Here is a 16,526-nt window from a genome sequence, read left to right on the forward strand (position 1 = left end):
CGAGGTTTTTTGTATTTCCATACAAACTGTGAAATTATTTGTTCTAGCTCTGTGAAGAATACCGTGGTAGCTTGATAGAGACTGCATTGAATCTATAAATTGCTTTGGGTAGTATACTCATTTTCACTATATTGATTCTTCCAATCCATGAACATGGTATATTTCTCCATCTATTAGTGTCCTCTTTGATTTCTTTCACCAGTTAGTAGAAGGAAAGAAATCTTAAAAATCAGGGCAGAAATAAAGGCAAAAGAAACAAAAGAGACCATAGCAAAAATCAACAAAGCCAAAAGCTGGTTCTTTGAAAGGATAAACAAAACTGACAAACCATTAGCCAGACTCATCAAGAAACAAAGGGAGAAAAATCAAATCAATAAAATTAGAAATGAAAATGGAGAGTTCACAACAGACAACACAGAAATACAAAGGATCATAAGAGACTACTATCAGCAATTATATGCCAACAAAATGGACAACATGGAAGAAATGGACAAATTCTTAGAAAAGTACAACTTTCCAAAACTAGACCAGGAAGAAATAGAAAATCTTAACAGACCCATCACAAGCACGGAAATTGAAACTGTAATCAGAAATCTTCCAGCAAACAAAAGCCCAGGTCCAGACAGCTTCACAGCTGAATTCTACCAAAAATTTAGAGAAGAGCTAATACCTATCCTGCTCAAACTCTTCCAGAAAATTTCAGAGGAAGGTAAGCTTCCAAACTCAGTCTATGAGGCCACCATCACCCTAATACCAAAACCTGACAAAGATGCCACAAAAAAAGAAAACTATAGGCCAGTATCACTGATGAACATAGATGCAAAAATCCTTAACAAAATTCTAGCAATCAGAATCCAACAACACATTAAAAAGATCATACACCATGACCAAGTGGGCTTTATCCCAGGGATGCAAGGATTCTTCAATAGCCACAAATCAATCAATGTAATACACCACATTAACAAATTGAAAAATAAAAACCATATGATTATCTCAATAGATGCAGAGAAAGCCTTTGACAAAATTCAACATCCATTTATGATAAAAACTCTCCAGAAAGCAGGAATAGAAGGAACATACCTCAACATAATAAAAGCTATATATGACAAACCCACAGCAAACATTATATTCAATGGTGAAAAATTGAAAGCATTTCCTCTAAAGTCAGGAACAAGACAAGGGTGCCCACTTTCACCATTACTATTCAACATAGTTTTGAAAGTTTTGGCCACAGCAATCAGAGCAGAAAAAGAAATAAAAGGAATCCAAATTGGAAAAGAAGAAGTAAAACTCTCATTGTTTGCAGATGACATGATCCTCTACATAGAAAACCCTAAAGACTCCACCAGAAAATTACTAGAACTAATCAATGAATATAGTAAAGTTGCAGGATATAAAATCAACACACAGAAATCCCTTGCATTCCTATACACTAATAAAGAGAAAATAGAAAGAGAAATTGAGGAAACAATTCCATTCACCATTGCAACGAAAAGAATAAAATACTTAGGAATATATCTACCTAAAGAAACTAAAGAACTATATATAGAAAACTATAAAACGCTGGTGAAAGAAATCAAAAATTATCTTCTAAAGTGGCTCAAGAAAATGTCAGGCTGGAAATGTACAGATTACAGACCTAATCAGCTATTAAAGGCTCCATCTCAGTCATTACCAAAGATCACACAAATGAGGATTTCTCATAGCTCAGTTAAGAAGGCTTAAACTCATTCCTTAAAACAAAGGCAGCTGACACCATAGGGGATAATGTCTTCTGGGTAAGAATATGTCAAAGAACTTTTTCAAATGCCAGAGACTGCCAAATGAGTTACCACTGGATCTCTGACAGCCATCAGCTTTCTTCTCATCACAGCATCTAAGCTGCTCACTACCACCCAGACACCTCCCTGCAGTCAGGGGAGGGCTCTGGGCCACAGTTCTGTGGCCCATGTGGCCATCTGAACACCAGCACTGGCCTGAGCGCTCTGAATGCGGGTGGCCTCCGGCGAGCAGCTGCCTCTGCACAGATTTCCAAAATGCCTGCTCTGCACGGAGAACTGGTGCCCCTCCCCGAGACAGCCAGGGATCCAGACACAAACTCACCCTTACCGTCCTCCCACTGTGAACCCCACCAAGGTTCTTCCTCTTCCTCAAGTTGCACATCTGGCCTAACTAACAGAGCCCTCCACCACCTGGTTCCTACTATTCTTTGCCTAGCTCATGCATTTTACCAAAATGGGTTGGAGGGAATGGTCACAAGGTCAAAATTGAAAATTACAAAGTTACCTCTGGCTCCCTTCCATGTCCTGGTCTTCTCTTTAACTCCTACTTCATATCATATCACCGTGTCTGGAGGATGAAATTTAAGGTATACAAGAAAAAGGGCACGAGCTCAGGGGTCTATGCAGGCCTGAGGAAGAACCTGATTCCATAGTGCTCTGTAATTTTAAGTGATATACGTAAGTTCTCTGATCATCATTTGCAGATTCAAGTTCAAGGAGAAGCTTAAAGATAATATTATTAAGTCAATACTACAATATCAAATATACAGTGCATGCTTAATACCCGCTAGGTGTTGTTCTGACTCACATATCAGCAAAGCGTCACTGCAACTAATAATGCACCTCTAGGCAGCCAGTCGACTCTGAGGCTGGCCTTCCATCCTAATGAGTGAAACAACCAGAAAGCTTACTAAAGTCCGTGCTGTGATATCCAAAACCGCTATGAACTTCACTACCGTGCGCTGTGTCAGTAAAGAGCCCTGGTTCTAGGGGCCAGGGAAAGGCCAGAGGACAGAATGTGAGCACAGATGGCCTCTTGGTCAGGTTTCTGCAGTAGCACTGTTCCTCCTAGGCCCAGGGGCTTATGAGCAGCGTGTCTTTCTCGTGCAGATGTCTGTAGGTGGCTGAAGCAGTTCTGCTTCAGGTTCAGTGTGTGTCTCATGTGATTTCCACAGCAACCGGCAAGTGAGCAAGAGGGGTGAGCGGAAACACATGGCACCTCATGAGGCTTGGCCTAGAGTTTGTATGCTGTCACCTCCATACACATCCCATTGGCCCAAGTGCCACCTGCCCAAGTCCAAAGTCAATGGGATGGAGAAGTATATCCCTCTCTTCGAGGGAAAGCTATGGCAAGGGCAAAGATAGGAGAACAATCTTAGACAAGTGAAGAAAACTACCCCACTTCTCTAAAACAGGTAGGATCTAGAGGCTGCATGCTAGCAACACTTATTCCCCCCAAAACTGCTACACCCAAGATCCTCTAGGCATATGTTTGTCCAAATATCTTTGGACAAAAGCCAGCATGTTGGAGGACACAGAGGGGAAGAATGTGGAGGTGGGCCATCAGGGTACAACGAAAGCCAATGACTCTGACAGACATTCAGTGATATCTCACCAGGCATTAGACTTAATGGAGAATGATGTCTACTATGTGCAAAGCACCTGGCTGGCCAGGCTGCAGGGACATCTGGACATGGTTCTGAGAGGCTGCAACCACCATCTACAGTTCTATTTCATTTCCCTTTTACCGTGAATTTCAGTCCTCTAGCTACAGGGCTTTGCTAGGGTGCTGGAGACACAGCTTCACTGCGACAGTCTACCTCTGATTTCAGAGAGTTGTTATCCAAAAGCAAAGCCATAGAAAGCTACCAACCTTGTTTCTAAAAAGCAGTACTCTGAAAGCATTTATTTGAGACACAGGATGCCATGGTGCTAAAAATGAGGAAAAAAAAATACAACATCTTTAAGTGATCCCCATCAAATGAATGTTGCAAACTGAAATCAGAAAAAGAATAAAAACAAATAAACTGAAAATTGTTGGCTTCTGAAGTTGCTTCTAGACACACCACCCAAACATCTTTCAAAAAAGAAATTAAGTAAAAATTTTCCTCCTTTCAAGATTAATTATAAAGTTACTGGAAATAGAATCTGACTATGTCTCAGGATAAGAAACATCTGTGCGAAAACAGAAATGAACCATAAAACACTAACACATTCAGGTAGTTAGAAATATCTACAAAAATCAACTGACATTTTTCATTTTATTCTGTTTGGCACAGTAGAGAACTTACAACATACACGGGCTTACTGTCTACTTAACTGCATGTTCACACAGTTTACAAATTTTATTTATAGGCATACCCCTGGCTTTATGAAAAATACATATCTTTAAAAATACTGAGCATAGAACAAACATTAGTAACTACAGCCCACCTAGAGGTAGTTTCGGATAACCTTTCACATGTTCACAATTGGTTAAGTGGGGTCAGAGAACATATGAAGGACAAGCACACTGTGCTTTAGAACAAGGTAGCACTTCGTGAAGAGCTAGGCTAGGCACGGAAACCAGTCAGTGAGCCAAACAAGCCATGAGGCAGTGCTCCTTTGAAAAGGAGCACAGACAGAAAGCACAAGAGCGTCAAGACTGAGAAAAATCTTACTTTAATAGCTCATAGACTTGTGGAGTACCCCACCATGTTTTCTGGGAAGAGCTACCTTTTTCCCCCTACAAGCTCTAACATGAGCAGGTGGGTTCTAAGAGAAGGACTCGGAGAACACGTAAGCAGTGACAGGGAGCTCGGATTGCACCCCTGCCCCCATTGTAAGAGTGAAGTTCCATGGAGGACATGTGATCCCAGGGACCACGGTGGACACAGATTCTGCCATCAAAAACAGTAGCAGGGTAAAATCCTTTGGAAAATCAGACATGCAAGCCAGAATCCCTCTTTTTTGCCAACATACGGATCTAAGTTATTATATTTTCTTGAGGTAAGTGTCCTTTTCCTGCTTTTGCAGAGGACCATATTGAGGCAATAAAAAAATGAACCACCTTCTGTGATAGATTTTCCAACATGCTGTGTTCAGTTTACTGTTTTGATGGTACTGGTTGAGCCTCTGTGATACACCAGGCCCAGAGACACAGAAGCAAGGCAAGTCAAGTCCCTGCCCTCAAAGACCTGACACCCCAGGGGGTGAGCAGCTGCCTCATCCCAACAAAGAGCGGGCTTCCAGATGCTTCTACTCCTAATATGCTTTTTTTTCTTCATGGAAATTCAAAACCAGACACAGATGGAAGAAGCTAAAGTTACCCAAGAAAGTTTGGGCCCAACTCCAAGAGTCAAGAGCAGGGCTGTGTACTGTCATCAGGGAAGGAGGTAGTCCTTGGACCCAAAGAGCTTTCAAATTTCAGTTTAAGGACAAGAATATAAAAGATTTCCAAAGCTACACACATACACATTCTTACAACATCCCCCCAACCCCAAAACAGATACCCATAAACACATCTATGCAAAAGTACGCAAATGCACAAGCTATATACCACAGGAAACCTACACAAAGACATGGATGCCATATTTTCAAGGACACACCAAAACTCACAAATAAACCTATGACCCTATCTTGCCTATAAGAGAATGGCCATGACTACAAGCAAAAACACATGTGTAAAAACACTTTCTAACAGAGGCTGAGGTTCTCGGTCCAGCTGCCCTGGTAGCTGCTATTGCTTCTATAAAGATTCCAAAGAGTAAACCATTGGAAGCCAACTTCCTATATGTGCCTGTAAACAAGAGGGCTCAGTTCTAAATAATTATGTCAAAAAAATTGACAACTGTGCTCTTTGCCAGAACAGGGATGAATAATTACAATGCCAGGAAATAATTAAGCAGTTCTGGCTCTCGATTCTTGCACTGTCTCTCTGATGTTAGGGCTGCGTGCCTACCACGCACGCCCTCCTGGACAGGCCTCCATACTGCTTTGATCTACGTTTCTTGGAGCAGTCAGTGGTGGGGCGGGTCAGAGTCTGGTCATTATAGAAGCTGTTCTTGGGGGGCCATCACCTCCTCTATGTCCAACTTGGGTGCTCTCTGCATTGACAATGCCATGATCTAATGGCCAATATTTTTCAGAGCATATATTTTCTTTAAAATTTCAGGAAATGAGCAAAGCCTAGCTGTTGTAGGACCATTCACTACACACACACAGAAAGCAAGATTAGAAGAGCTACTGCAACATTAACTATCAGTTCCTAAAGAATGACAGCATCTTTCCGTAGAACAATCAGAACTCAGACAGAAGGCAGCTTTTAAACAACAAAAGCCAAAAGGCAGCCATGAAGAAGAAATGTGTCATTGTGCGAGACACTGAGAACTGACTCGCACTTCAAGCGCCGGGCCTGCCAGGTACCATATCAAGCCTTCGTGACTTAGGGGGTTTATGAGTTGCTGGATGATTCTGCATTTGTATCAGCCGAGAACACCCAGACTGCCCATTCCCTACCTCCAAGGCAAGGGCTGTGATTGGAGAGGCATTTTCCATTCTCCCAAATACTTTATGTCAGGAATAAAATGAAAACAGCTCCCCAAATCACGGCCCCCTTGATCATCCATCAGAGCATTCTGCTGAACAAGCAAAACAGACTGCCACTGCTTCAGAAAGGACAGAAGCCAACTTGAGATTCTGAGTCCGTGATGAAAAATAGGTCTTCACCAAGCGTGCTCAGCGCAGCGTCGGCAATTCACCAAGAGGAAATTGCTCTCCACTTAGGAGCTGACTCCGAGTGTACACATACCTCCCAGAACATACATATGTATATATACACAGAGATGGAACACATATACACACACCTGCAAGGAACAAACACACGTCTGTACATACTGTGAGCAGGCAAGAACCAGCCTTTCTAACACCAATTTATTAATTCAGCAAGGAGCTCATTTGGCTTCTTTCTAGCTGAAAGAAAAATAGAAGCGCATCTCTCTGCAAAAAAAAAAAAAAAAACAGACAAAAGGGAATTGTCTGCCATTCACAAGAGGCACGAGAGTCAGATATGAAACTGGCAACACAGAGAAATCCTCCAGTATACTGAAAGGGTCACGGGGTAAATAGAACACTACACAGGGGAGCCCAGGTGGCTGAGTTCTTATCCCAATTCTGCCTCCAAGGGACTTTGGGGCCTTAGGGAACTATATCCTCTCCCTGTTCCTGCACCCATAAGATGAAAGCACAGACCAGAGAGTTTTGCAGCCCTCCCTTTTCCAGTTTGAAAATCATGGGACTCTATAAAAGGATAGCCACCAAAAGTCCTGATGCTTTGTCAGAGTATTTTTGTCTTTCTCCAAATATTGATAATTAATGGGTATTTCAAAGCTTAACACAGTTAGTAAAAATGTGTTAGTAAAGATTCAATCACACAAATGAGCTGATTCTGTAAAGTGATCAGACACCGACTGGGAGCTCTGAAGAGCATTTCTGTCAATGGTGCTAATGACTCAGAATCAGCCACTGCTGGATTTTAAGGAGCCCGTCCCTGCTTTCAAAGGCAGGGGACACCTTCAGTTCTCGCCCATATCTACTCCAGCAGAATAGTCCTGCTTTTACCTGTTTTCTTCACTTAGGCCTTCCTTGGAGGTTCTGTTTGAACAGAGAGATGCACAGAGGGAATGGTGAGCTCAGTGCTCCAGGAATAAGAGATGAAAGAATGTGGGGTCTGCAGTTAGATACATGGGTGAAGCTTGGGTTTTCGCAATTATGAGCTCATGACTGGGGCAGCCCAAACGGCATCCCCAGGCCTGAGTTACTGCATCTGTACAGTAAGTCAATGCTCCCTTCCTTCCACATTTGAAGGTTATGTGAGGATGCACATAACTGGACACAGTAGTGGACACCACTGATACCCCATTCCAATATGACGGGTATTATCTTTATGACCTCTCCAGATTTCCAGTGACAGTAGAGAGCTTCCATGTCAAAGACAATGAAAGCAGGAGAAATAGAATCTATTCTATAAAATGCATGCATACACAATGGTGAGAAATGCAGGATGTGTGGGAACTCAAAATATTATCAACACTCCATTTGTTGTATTTTGGTTTGGTGATACTGGCTGTCTTTAGAATCTTTTAACCAAAAAAAAAAAAAAAAAAGAAGCCAAGAAATAAATTATTTCATTTGAACAAAATCACAAAAGCTGGAATAACTAAACGCAGTCATGAGCAATACATCAAATCAGTGTCTCCATAAGGAAAACCGTTAACACTTTAATAGCTACGAAACGAATCACTCAATTAATTTCCCACATGCTGAAACAGGTAACAATACATTTATCTGCCAGTATTCTACTCTCCATATCATATATTTCCACAACTGTTAGCAATTTTATTCAGCATAACGGGAAATAAGTTGCACCTCATGGATTCAGGGAAAGAAAGTGGCCTGAGGTCTGCTGCCAGCTGAGCGACTTGATGGAAGAGGTTTCATTTTTCTGTTTTGGTTCTGTTTGTTTTTTCCTCTTTCTCTCTTAATCATTTCCAATGCACGTGCAGAGTGCTCCAAGTCCATCAGTGAGGACAAATGAGACCTCAAGGATCTCTGGGCCAAAGATTTCAACACACAAACTAGGCTCCCACAGGAAGTGACTGCAGCTCCTCAGAGCTCTAGGACACGATGGACCTCCAAAGGAGTCATGAAGCCCATTCCCCAGCCTCAGGCTTCACTGAAGGATCCTAGCTCCTTCCAAGCCCATGTCCTTCATAACCTCCTTGTGTGTGAATCCAAGACCCCAAGCCAAATCCCCCTTGCCTCATCAGTGCTGTCATTAACATGACACCATGTCCAATTCCCTGGCCTCGAAGCAGACTCAGCTAGTGAAACAAAGGTCAGTAAACAGCATTCGCCTGAGCTCTGGAGAGCCAAATGAAGGACGCACACACCAGTCTCAGACCACATTGTCAGAAAAATCGCCTTCCGTGCTAACAGTATCTCCAAGGGCTACTGAGCCCTCACCTGTGAACAAGAGACAAGCACTCTCCCCCAGCTACCCCTTGGCCCCGAGAAAGAAGAGCCCCCGCTGAGGCACTAGAGGAACCCCACCTACCCGAGAAACAGTAATGTCCAGTGCTCTCCTGTTTCTCCTTCCTCAGCTCCAGAGTCTGCAGAGGTCTCACCTTGTAAATGAAACACTTTCAAGGAGGCCTGAAATCCTCCTTGCTTCGAAATTCTCCTTGATGCTGGGAACATCACCATAGGCTGTGCATGATGCTGCTTCATTGGTACAAGAGCCATTTGTCTGAAATCACCTTACCAATCACTTTGTAATACCAACAATGTCCCCCTAGAGTCCCAGGATGACCCAGCTTATACCAACCTCTACTTCTTGTTTGGCCAATGGTGTATCCATGGATGAAATCCTGGTGCATTCTGAACACATGGGAGGACTTCCTCCAGCCTTGAAAATACCCAGCGGGTGAGGCATGAATCCTCACAAAGAACAGAGAGTCGAGGGCTTACCTTGGGCTTCACCACCTTCATGAAGGCCCCTCTGACCAAAGCTTCCTCTCGTTCTTGTTTGGTTACTTTCCGAGCATCCAGAAACTTCAAATTGGGCAGCTTGTGCAGAACAAAGCATCTGGGAGAGAACAGTCAGAGACAGCTCAGGAAGACGGATGATGGACTCAAAGGTTCATGCAATTTATCTGATGTTCAGGAAACTATATCATTAAGTCTTCAGAAGTTTAGACCTTGGGTGCTGCTTCTCTCCTCTTCTTTCACAATGAATAATCACTCTTTGGGGAAATTCAAATGGTTCTGTTTTATAAAGATATGCAACTAAACTTTCAAAACATACACTAATGGTTGTTCTTGACTCAAAGGTATACTCACAAACTGCACACCTGGATTCACCAATAAGATCCTATCCATGTATTTACCTTTTTCCATTCTGAAAATCTTTGATGCACAAGAAATTCTCAGAGAAAATAACCTACAACCTGATCACACCATTCATGTTACTGTCATTCTTATGGGTCATCTTTATTATTCTCATCTCGGAGAGAACAAAAAAACCTTCATTTTGAAGCTGAGACAAGAGACTTTAATTTGCCATCAGGACAATAATAATAACCTGGACAACTCTGGGATAGAAGTAAGAACATACATAGCTGAGAAATTGCTTCCTTGAGGGATCAGACAGACATGCTGAGGACTTTTTTCTCATCATCACTGAGTTACTTCTACACTGGCACTATGAAAATTATCTCCATCAAGGAGAAACAAGGGGAGTTGGTTTCCAGTGGACATTAACAGCCCAAATATGCCATATGGTCTCCCTGCAAAGAGTCTTTGGGATCCATTACCATCTTTAAGGATAACCGAATGACTGACTACTTGTGTGATGAACTATCTTTAAGCAGGTGTATGGATTTGACAAGAAGACTCATCTGGTCAGAAGACAGGTACATAAACATATAAAAAATGATACGAAAGGTATAGACACCTGCCTCTAGCTCTCCTTCCTCAGGGACAGTCACCGACACAGAAGCTTTCCATCAAGCTCCTATACTCCTCCAATCAAAGGAGCAATTGTTTAGACCCTTTCCTGCTTAGGAGGAAAAGGTAGGTATCCAATGTCAAGAGCGGTAAGTCACATCATCTGCATGGGAATCTGACTTTTTCTCCCTGTATCCTGCATCCTCAGTATTCACTCATCTTTCCAAATCCCAACCCTCAAGAAGTTTTCTTCTGCATCCCCAGCCCACATTGCTTTCTCCCTTCTCAATACGCCAAGGAGGCATTTTTAGCACCCTGCAGTCTAACACCATATTATTTTCTAATTGTCCTTCAGTTTAATGTCCTCACCAAAACTATAAGCTTCTTGAAGACAGGGACCAATTTTTCTTTCTCACTGTCAAACCATTTTGGAAAGAAGCATTAGAATGGACACTATAAAATGCCAGTTCATTTCAGTTGCACAAATGTTTCTTAAGCACCTACTTCATGCCAGGCCTAGGTATACAGAGGTGATTACAACATGGTTCCTGCTCTTTCAGTTCAGTTCAGTCACTCAATTGTGTTCAACTTTTTGCGACCCCATGGACTGCAGCATGCCAGGCTTCCCTGTCCATTACCACTCCTGGAACTTGCGCAAACTCATGTCCATCGAGTCAGTGATGCCATCCAATCATCTCATCCTCTGCTGTCTCTTTCTCTTCCTGCCCTCAATCTTTCCCAACATCAAAGTCTTCAAATGAGCCAATTCTTTGTATCAGGTGGCCAAAGTATTAGAGCTTCAGCTTCAGCATCCATCCTTCCAATGAATATTTAGGACTGATTTCCTTTAGGATGGACTGGTTGGATCTCCTTGCAGTCCAAGGGACTCTCAAGAGTCTTCTCAAGCACCACAGTTCAAAAGCATCAATTCTTCTGTGCTCAGCTTTCTTTATGGTCCAGCTCTCACATCCATACATGATTACTGGAAAAACCATAGCTTTGACTAGACAGACCATGGTCAGCAAAGTAATGTCTCTGTTGTTTAATATACTGTCTACGTTGGTGATAGCTTTTCTTCCAAGGAGTAAGCGTCTTTTAATTTCATGGCTGCAGTCACCATCTGCAATGATCTTGGAGCCCCCCAAAATAAAGTCTCTCACTGTTTACATTGTTTCCCCATCTATTTGCCATGAAGCGATGGGACTGGATGCCATGATCTTCGTTTTCTGAATGCTGAGCTTTAAGCCAGCTTTTTCATTCTCCTCTTTCACTTTCATCAAGAGACTCTTTAGTTCCTCTTCGCTTTCTGCCACAAGGGTGGTGTCATCTGCATATCTGAGGTTACTGATATTTCTCCCGGCAATCTTGATGCCAGCTTGTGCTTCCTCCAGCCCAGCGTTTCTCATGATGTACTCTGCATATAAGTTAAATAAGCAGGCTGACAATACACAGCCTTGACGTCCTCCTTTTCCTATTTGGAGCCAGTCCGTTGCTCCATGTCCAGTTCTAACTGTTGCCTCTTGACCTGCATACAGATCGCTCAGGAGCAGGTAAGATGGTCTGATATTCCCATTTCTTGAAGAATTTTCCACAGTTTTTTGAGATCCACACAGTCAAAGGCTTTAGTGTAGTCAATGAAGCAAAAGTAGATGTTTTTCTGGAATTCTCTGCTTTTTCTATGATCCAACGGATGTTGGCAATTTAAGGGGTTCTAATATAATGGGGAAGATGGGTTCAAAGACAGAAATTAGAAATTGGCACAGCTAAGCACCAAGTTTGAGGTTATGCACAAATTAGCTTTGCGAACACAAAGAAAGAAGAACAAGCAATCTTAAGAAAGCTTCAAAGAAACAAGCCCTAAAGCAGTTCCCAAACACTAAGTTTTTTTCTCAGGGCAAAGTTACTTGAGGTGTGAGCAGGCCTCCCTCCTCAGTGGAGCCTTAGGTCCCCAAGGCCAGCACCCCCAGTTCATAGGATGGTCCTACATCATCAAAGGGCCTCACATATGCTTGTCCAGGTGAAAGACTCAGCTGATCACTCAAATGCCAAATAGCTCAGAGGTTTCTAGTCACAGCCTTCCTATGACTTAAAGTCAAAAATATTCTAAATTCTTTTGTGGTATCCTTTTCCTGCTCAGAAACTTCCACACCAACATCTGAGGTCCTAGAAATTTGACTACCTACTTCCTGCTCTCTCCCTGGCCTCAAGCTACTCATTATCTTCTTTCTTACTTCTCCCTAAGCCTCTTCTTTCCCTCTCCAAATGCCACCTAAGCTTACTCTAAATTAGACAAGTTCTGCAAAGGCCCCAATACCTTTCTATCCTCCAGAAGAACTCCCACTGGCCTCAGTCAGTGTCAGAGAAAACTTCCATCTTCTGCTTGTAGCAGCAAAGTCTTGATGACAACAGATTCTTTCAAATAAAGACACGTACAGACAGAAACAATATGTCAGGAGTGACGCTCAAAGGAGTAAAGACACCCACTAAGTGTAGGGTGGGAAAAGATGAATATTCAGGTGAAGAAAAATCAGTATTAGAAAATCAGCCAATGTTTAATGATGGAATGAAAGATGTCTTCACGGGGCTGGCAGGAACCATGGTGACAACAGACAGCATGTTGTCATTTCGCCCCACTTTGGATCACAGCCCTGAAATCAAAGGAGAGAGAGAGAAGCACTAGCTTTTAAGCTAGTTAAAAAATTTTAGATGACAAAGAGCTACTGTTTTCAGAGCAGTCTTCTTTCAACACCAAAGAAACATCCACGAAACAGGCTGCCAGCTCCCCTGAAACTAGGGGTGCCCGGACTCCCACCCAGTTGGTCAGCCTGGATTTCCAGGTGGCTGATGCCTAAAGATGTCTGAGAGATACTAGGAAGGCTCGTTCCAAATAGTTCAGTATGAGACTCAGCTCAGGACTCCGGTATGTCCCTTAGGAGATGTCTTCTTTCATTTATTTACACATTCACCCACCCAGCAAATACTTAGAGACTACCACCTGCCAAGAACTGAGCCTGGTGCTAAGAATGGGTGATGCACAAAACAGACAAGGTCCCTACTCTCAACGAACTTACATTCTAGCTCAGTGGGTCCCAGACTTGAGGAGGTGACAGAATCCCCCAGAGGCCTTGTTGAAACCCAAGTCACAGGGTCCCTCCCTAGAGTTTCTGATTCACTGCATCTGGAATGAAGTTTCAAATTTACATTCTAGTAAGTTCCCAGGTGAGGCTGATATGCTGCTAGGCCTGCTGAGAATCACTGTCCAAGTACAAAAACACCACAAGGATTAATAGTTTTGGAATTATGAAGTTGATAAGGTGGCCAAGTGTATCCTTCCCAGTTCAGCTAGTGGTCTGTCCTGCCCCCAATGTCTACGGTCCCCAGTGCCCAGACAGAAGCCATATCCACCAGACCTTCTTTCTTGCCCCTTGGTGGTTTGGAACCAGCTCTAAACCAGCTCTGCCAATGCTTAGTCAGTGAGCTTTCTGCCTGCCCGTCCCATTCTGGTCTTGGGAGATCTATTTCCCTTTGTTCTAGGTCATGTCAGGGTGTCAAAAGCTGCAGCTTCAATCCTGAGTATAATACAAGTTTGCCATAAAAATACAAGAGAGGATTCCCGAAGCCACAGAATGAAGGCTTTTACAATATCAATTCAACCCTTGTAAATTTAATCCAGGGTTATTTGTTGCACCAAAATCTCTTTACTGTGATGTATTACTTAGTTACCAGGGTTATCACAGCCGTATCCTAAAGTTGCATAGTACATAAAACATTTCAGTTAACAATGCGGGAAGGTTAACTCCCCCAGATAACCTGCAATCACCAGGGCTAGTCCAGATGACATGCCTCTGTCAGCTTCCACGAGCTATTGATGGTTCAATCAGTTTGTTTTGAAGGTAAAGTACAACAAAAGGGCAGTAAACTTATTCAGACTGTCAACAGGGGCTATCGGGAATGGGGCTTGCAGGTAAGTAATTCTGGGTGTTTTAAAGCTATTATCAAACAGCAATGGTTGAAGGAAGAGACAGCTACTAATAACACAGAAGGCAGCCATCATAAACCACTTTATGGCAGAAACCCCCGTCCATAAATCCTGCGGCACCCGGAGACAGCTTCAGATTTATAAAACTGCTTGTTAAGCCAGGGCACTGCTTAATGAAAAGAGATCCGTCTAAGTTCTCAGGCTCACATCCCCAGCCCCAGAGGGCAATGCCAATTTTCCTGACCTTCCCAAGGTGGTTGGGAGAAAGCCTCAGGGCAGGGAGGGGTGTGGCGCGAAGTCAGAGGCCCTCCTGGCTGTGACATGGAGGGTGAGGTTACCCAGAGGAGACCAGGGACCCTGGGAAGGTGTTCAAAGAACCACCTGTCTCTGCATACAGATTCTTAAAAAGTGAGACCCACACACAGCTTTTCAGGTTCTCTCTCTTTTCATAGAGGAAGTGCCATTTCCTGAAAGAAATCCTCTAAAGAGATGCTTACAACTGGTAGGGGGACAAAAACAACAGCAGAAAGCCTTTTTGGTTTGTTTGGTTTTTGCTCCCAAGTCAGTTTTCTCTACCAAAAGCTCTGGCACTTTTCATCCAGACTTCAAAGGGAAGGGAGGATGCTGTCTCCTGCCCACATCTGCTCCCCCGGGGGATCTGGCTGCTCCCCAGGCCCTCTGCACAACTACAGGCACATCAAGACGGATCTCCTACATCTGCTCCTGGGGCTGGCTGCCATGTTTCTTCTTCTGAGACTCTACCCAAGAAACACCGCATTTCCAGATCCCAAGGGAACTGCATGTGGAGTCACGGGGACTTTTCCCACCTCCCCCCTTTACAGCATTCTATGCTTCTTCCTATTGCTTCTTGGTGCCTTCTTGCTCTCATGCATGGGAAATGGGGAGACAAGCTGGGGGTCACCCCACTGGGGGCCCCTGAAGGCAGCAACAGGTGATCCGTGAACTGTTCTCATCCTTTCACAAAGCTTAACAAGAAAGCATGAACACGCCAGCAGAACACCAAGCTTCTTTGCTCTGGATGGCATCAACCCCATTTGGTAACACTGCTTACCTCATGCTGATCAAAAACTCTGATCAGCAACTAAACGTCTCTGACTAATTTTGAAAAGTTAGCAGTGGCTTAAATGAAGCTTACTGAAGAGACCAAAGCTTTCAAGTGTATGTGTTGGAGGGAAAAACAAGAGGGGAGTCTTCCCAGCAAAAAGCGTGTGGACTCACAGGGTAGAGGAAAGAGCCCAGACTCTGGGCTGAGCTTTCTGTGTGACCCTGGCACAGTCTCTGCCGCCTTCCTGAGCTTCAGTTTCTCCATCCGTGCCATGAAGGGAGTGGGCTAATGCTACCCCGCCTGTTAAGCTTCAGTTTGCTCGCTTGATTTCTATGTGCCTCCAAGTTAATCCACAATAAATACATCCGTATTCTCCTCTTTCGTATTGCTCCAATTTGCTTGTCTCACTACCCACTCACACCTTCAGGTAAGGGAGGACGGTGAGGAAAAGTCAATAAAGACCACAGAGTAATGAACAAAGACCGCGAGTGAAGAGATGACAACGCTCTCCCTCTAATGAGCCGAGGTGAGCTCACCTACAGCATTAATGAACGCCTGACAACCAGCCAAGGCCAGCTGATTTCCCTCACAGTTCACCGGCAGCACGTTTGAAGTCTTGGTGCAAATAATACACCCACAGGATAGACCAAGGCCCTCTACAGAGGGGAACCAGCAATTACTCTGCGGGTTTCTGTCACTTTGATCTCTAGGTCGTGACCTTTGCTTTCCTGTGATCTTCAAAGCCCAGATTGCAGATTAGCTGGAGAATGCTCACTGGGTTATGTAAGCCACAAGTTTTACGGCTCCTCTACGGCTGGGAAGTGGTGGAAGCCAGGGCGGCCAGCAGCGGACGGCCGGTTCCTCCCTTCTGCCCCTTGGCTGAGTGTGACAGACACTGGGCAGGCCTCAGGGCTGCTCCCTGGGAGGGAACAAAGAAAGGGTGTCATGTTTTAAATAATTTCAAGTTGTAAGGAATATAGAGGAGCCTACTGAGGAGGGAGGAAGGAGAGACTCGCCAGAGACTGGAGTGGCAGGAGACAATAAAGGGTTTAGCGACAGAAGGATTTAGTGAAGCAGTGCTCGGAGCCCAAGACACCAATGGCCGTGTTTGATGCGTGAGGTCTGGCACATGTGCACCCTGACCTGAACTCCACCATCTTTCCTTAGCAAGAGGAAAGAAAAGACTGACAAAGGAAGGCAAGAAATAGAGCCTACT

At 43.8% G+C, this 16,526-nt stretch overlaps 1 protein-coding gene across 1 annotated transcript in view; it reads right to left on the minus strand.

Moving 5' to 3' along the window:
* Nucleotides 1-16,526, minus strand: part of LRMDA (leucine rich melanocyte differentiation associated) — an 861,351-nt gene that overhangs the window by 521,339 nt on the left and 323,486 nt on the right. The window contains exon 4 of the mRNA XM_070364611.1: nucleotides 9,288-9,405. Coding sequence (XP_070220712.1) covers nucleotides 9,288-9,405 — 118 coding nt within the window. The remainder of the gene's footprint in view (nucleotides 1-9,287; nucleotides 9,406-16,526) is intronic.

This window comes from Bos mutus, chromosome 28 (genome assembly GCF_027580195.1).
Source record: "Bos mutus isolate GX-2022 chromosome 28, NWIPB_WYAK_1.1, whole genome shotgun sequence".
Taxonomy (NCBI): domain Eukaryota; kingdom Metazoa; phylum Chordata; class Mammalia; order Artiodactyla; family Bovidae; genus Bos; species Bos mutus.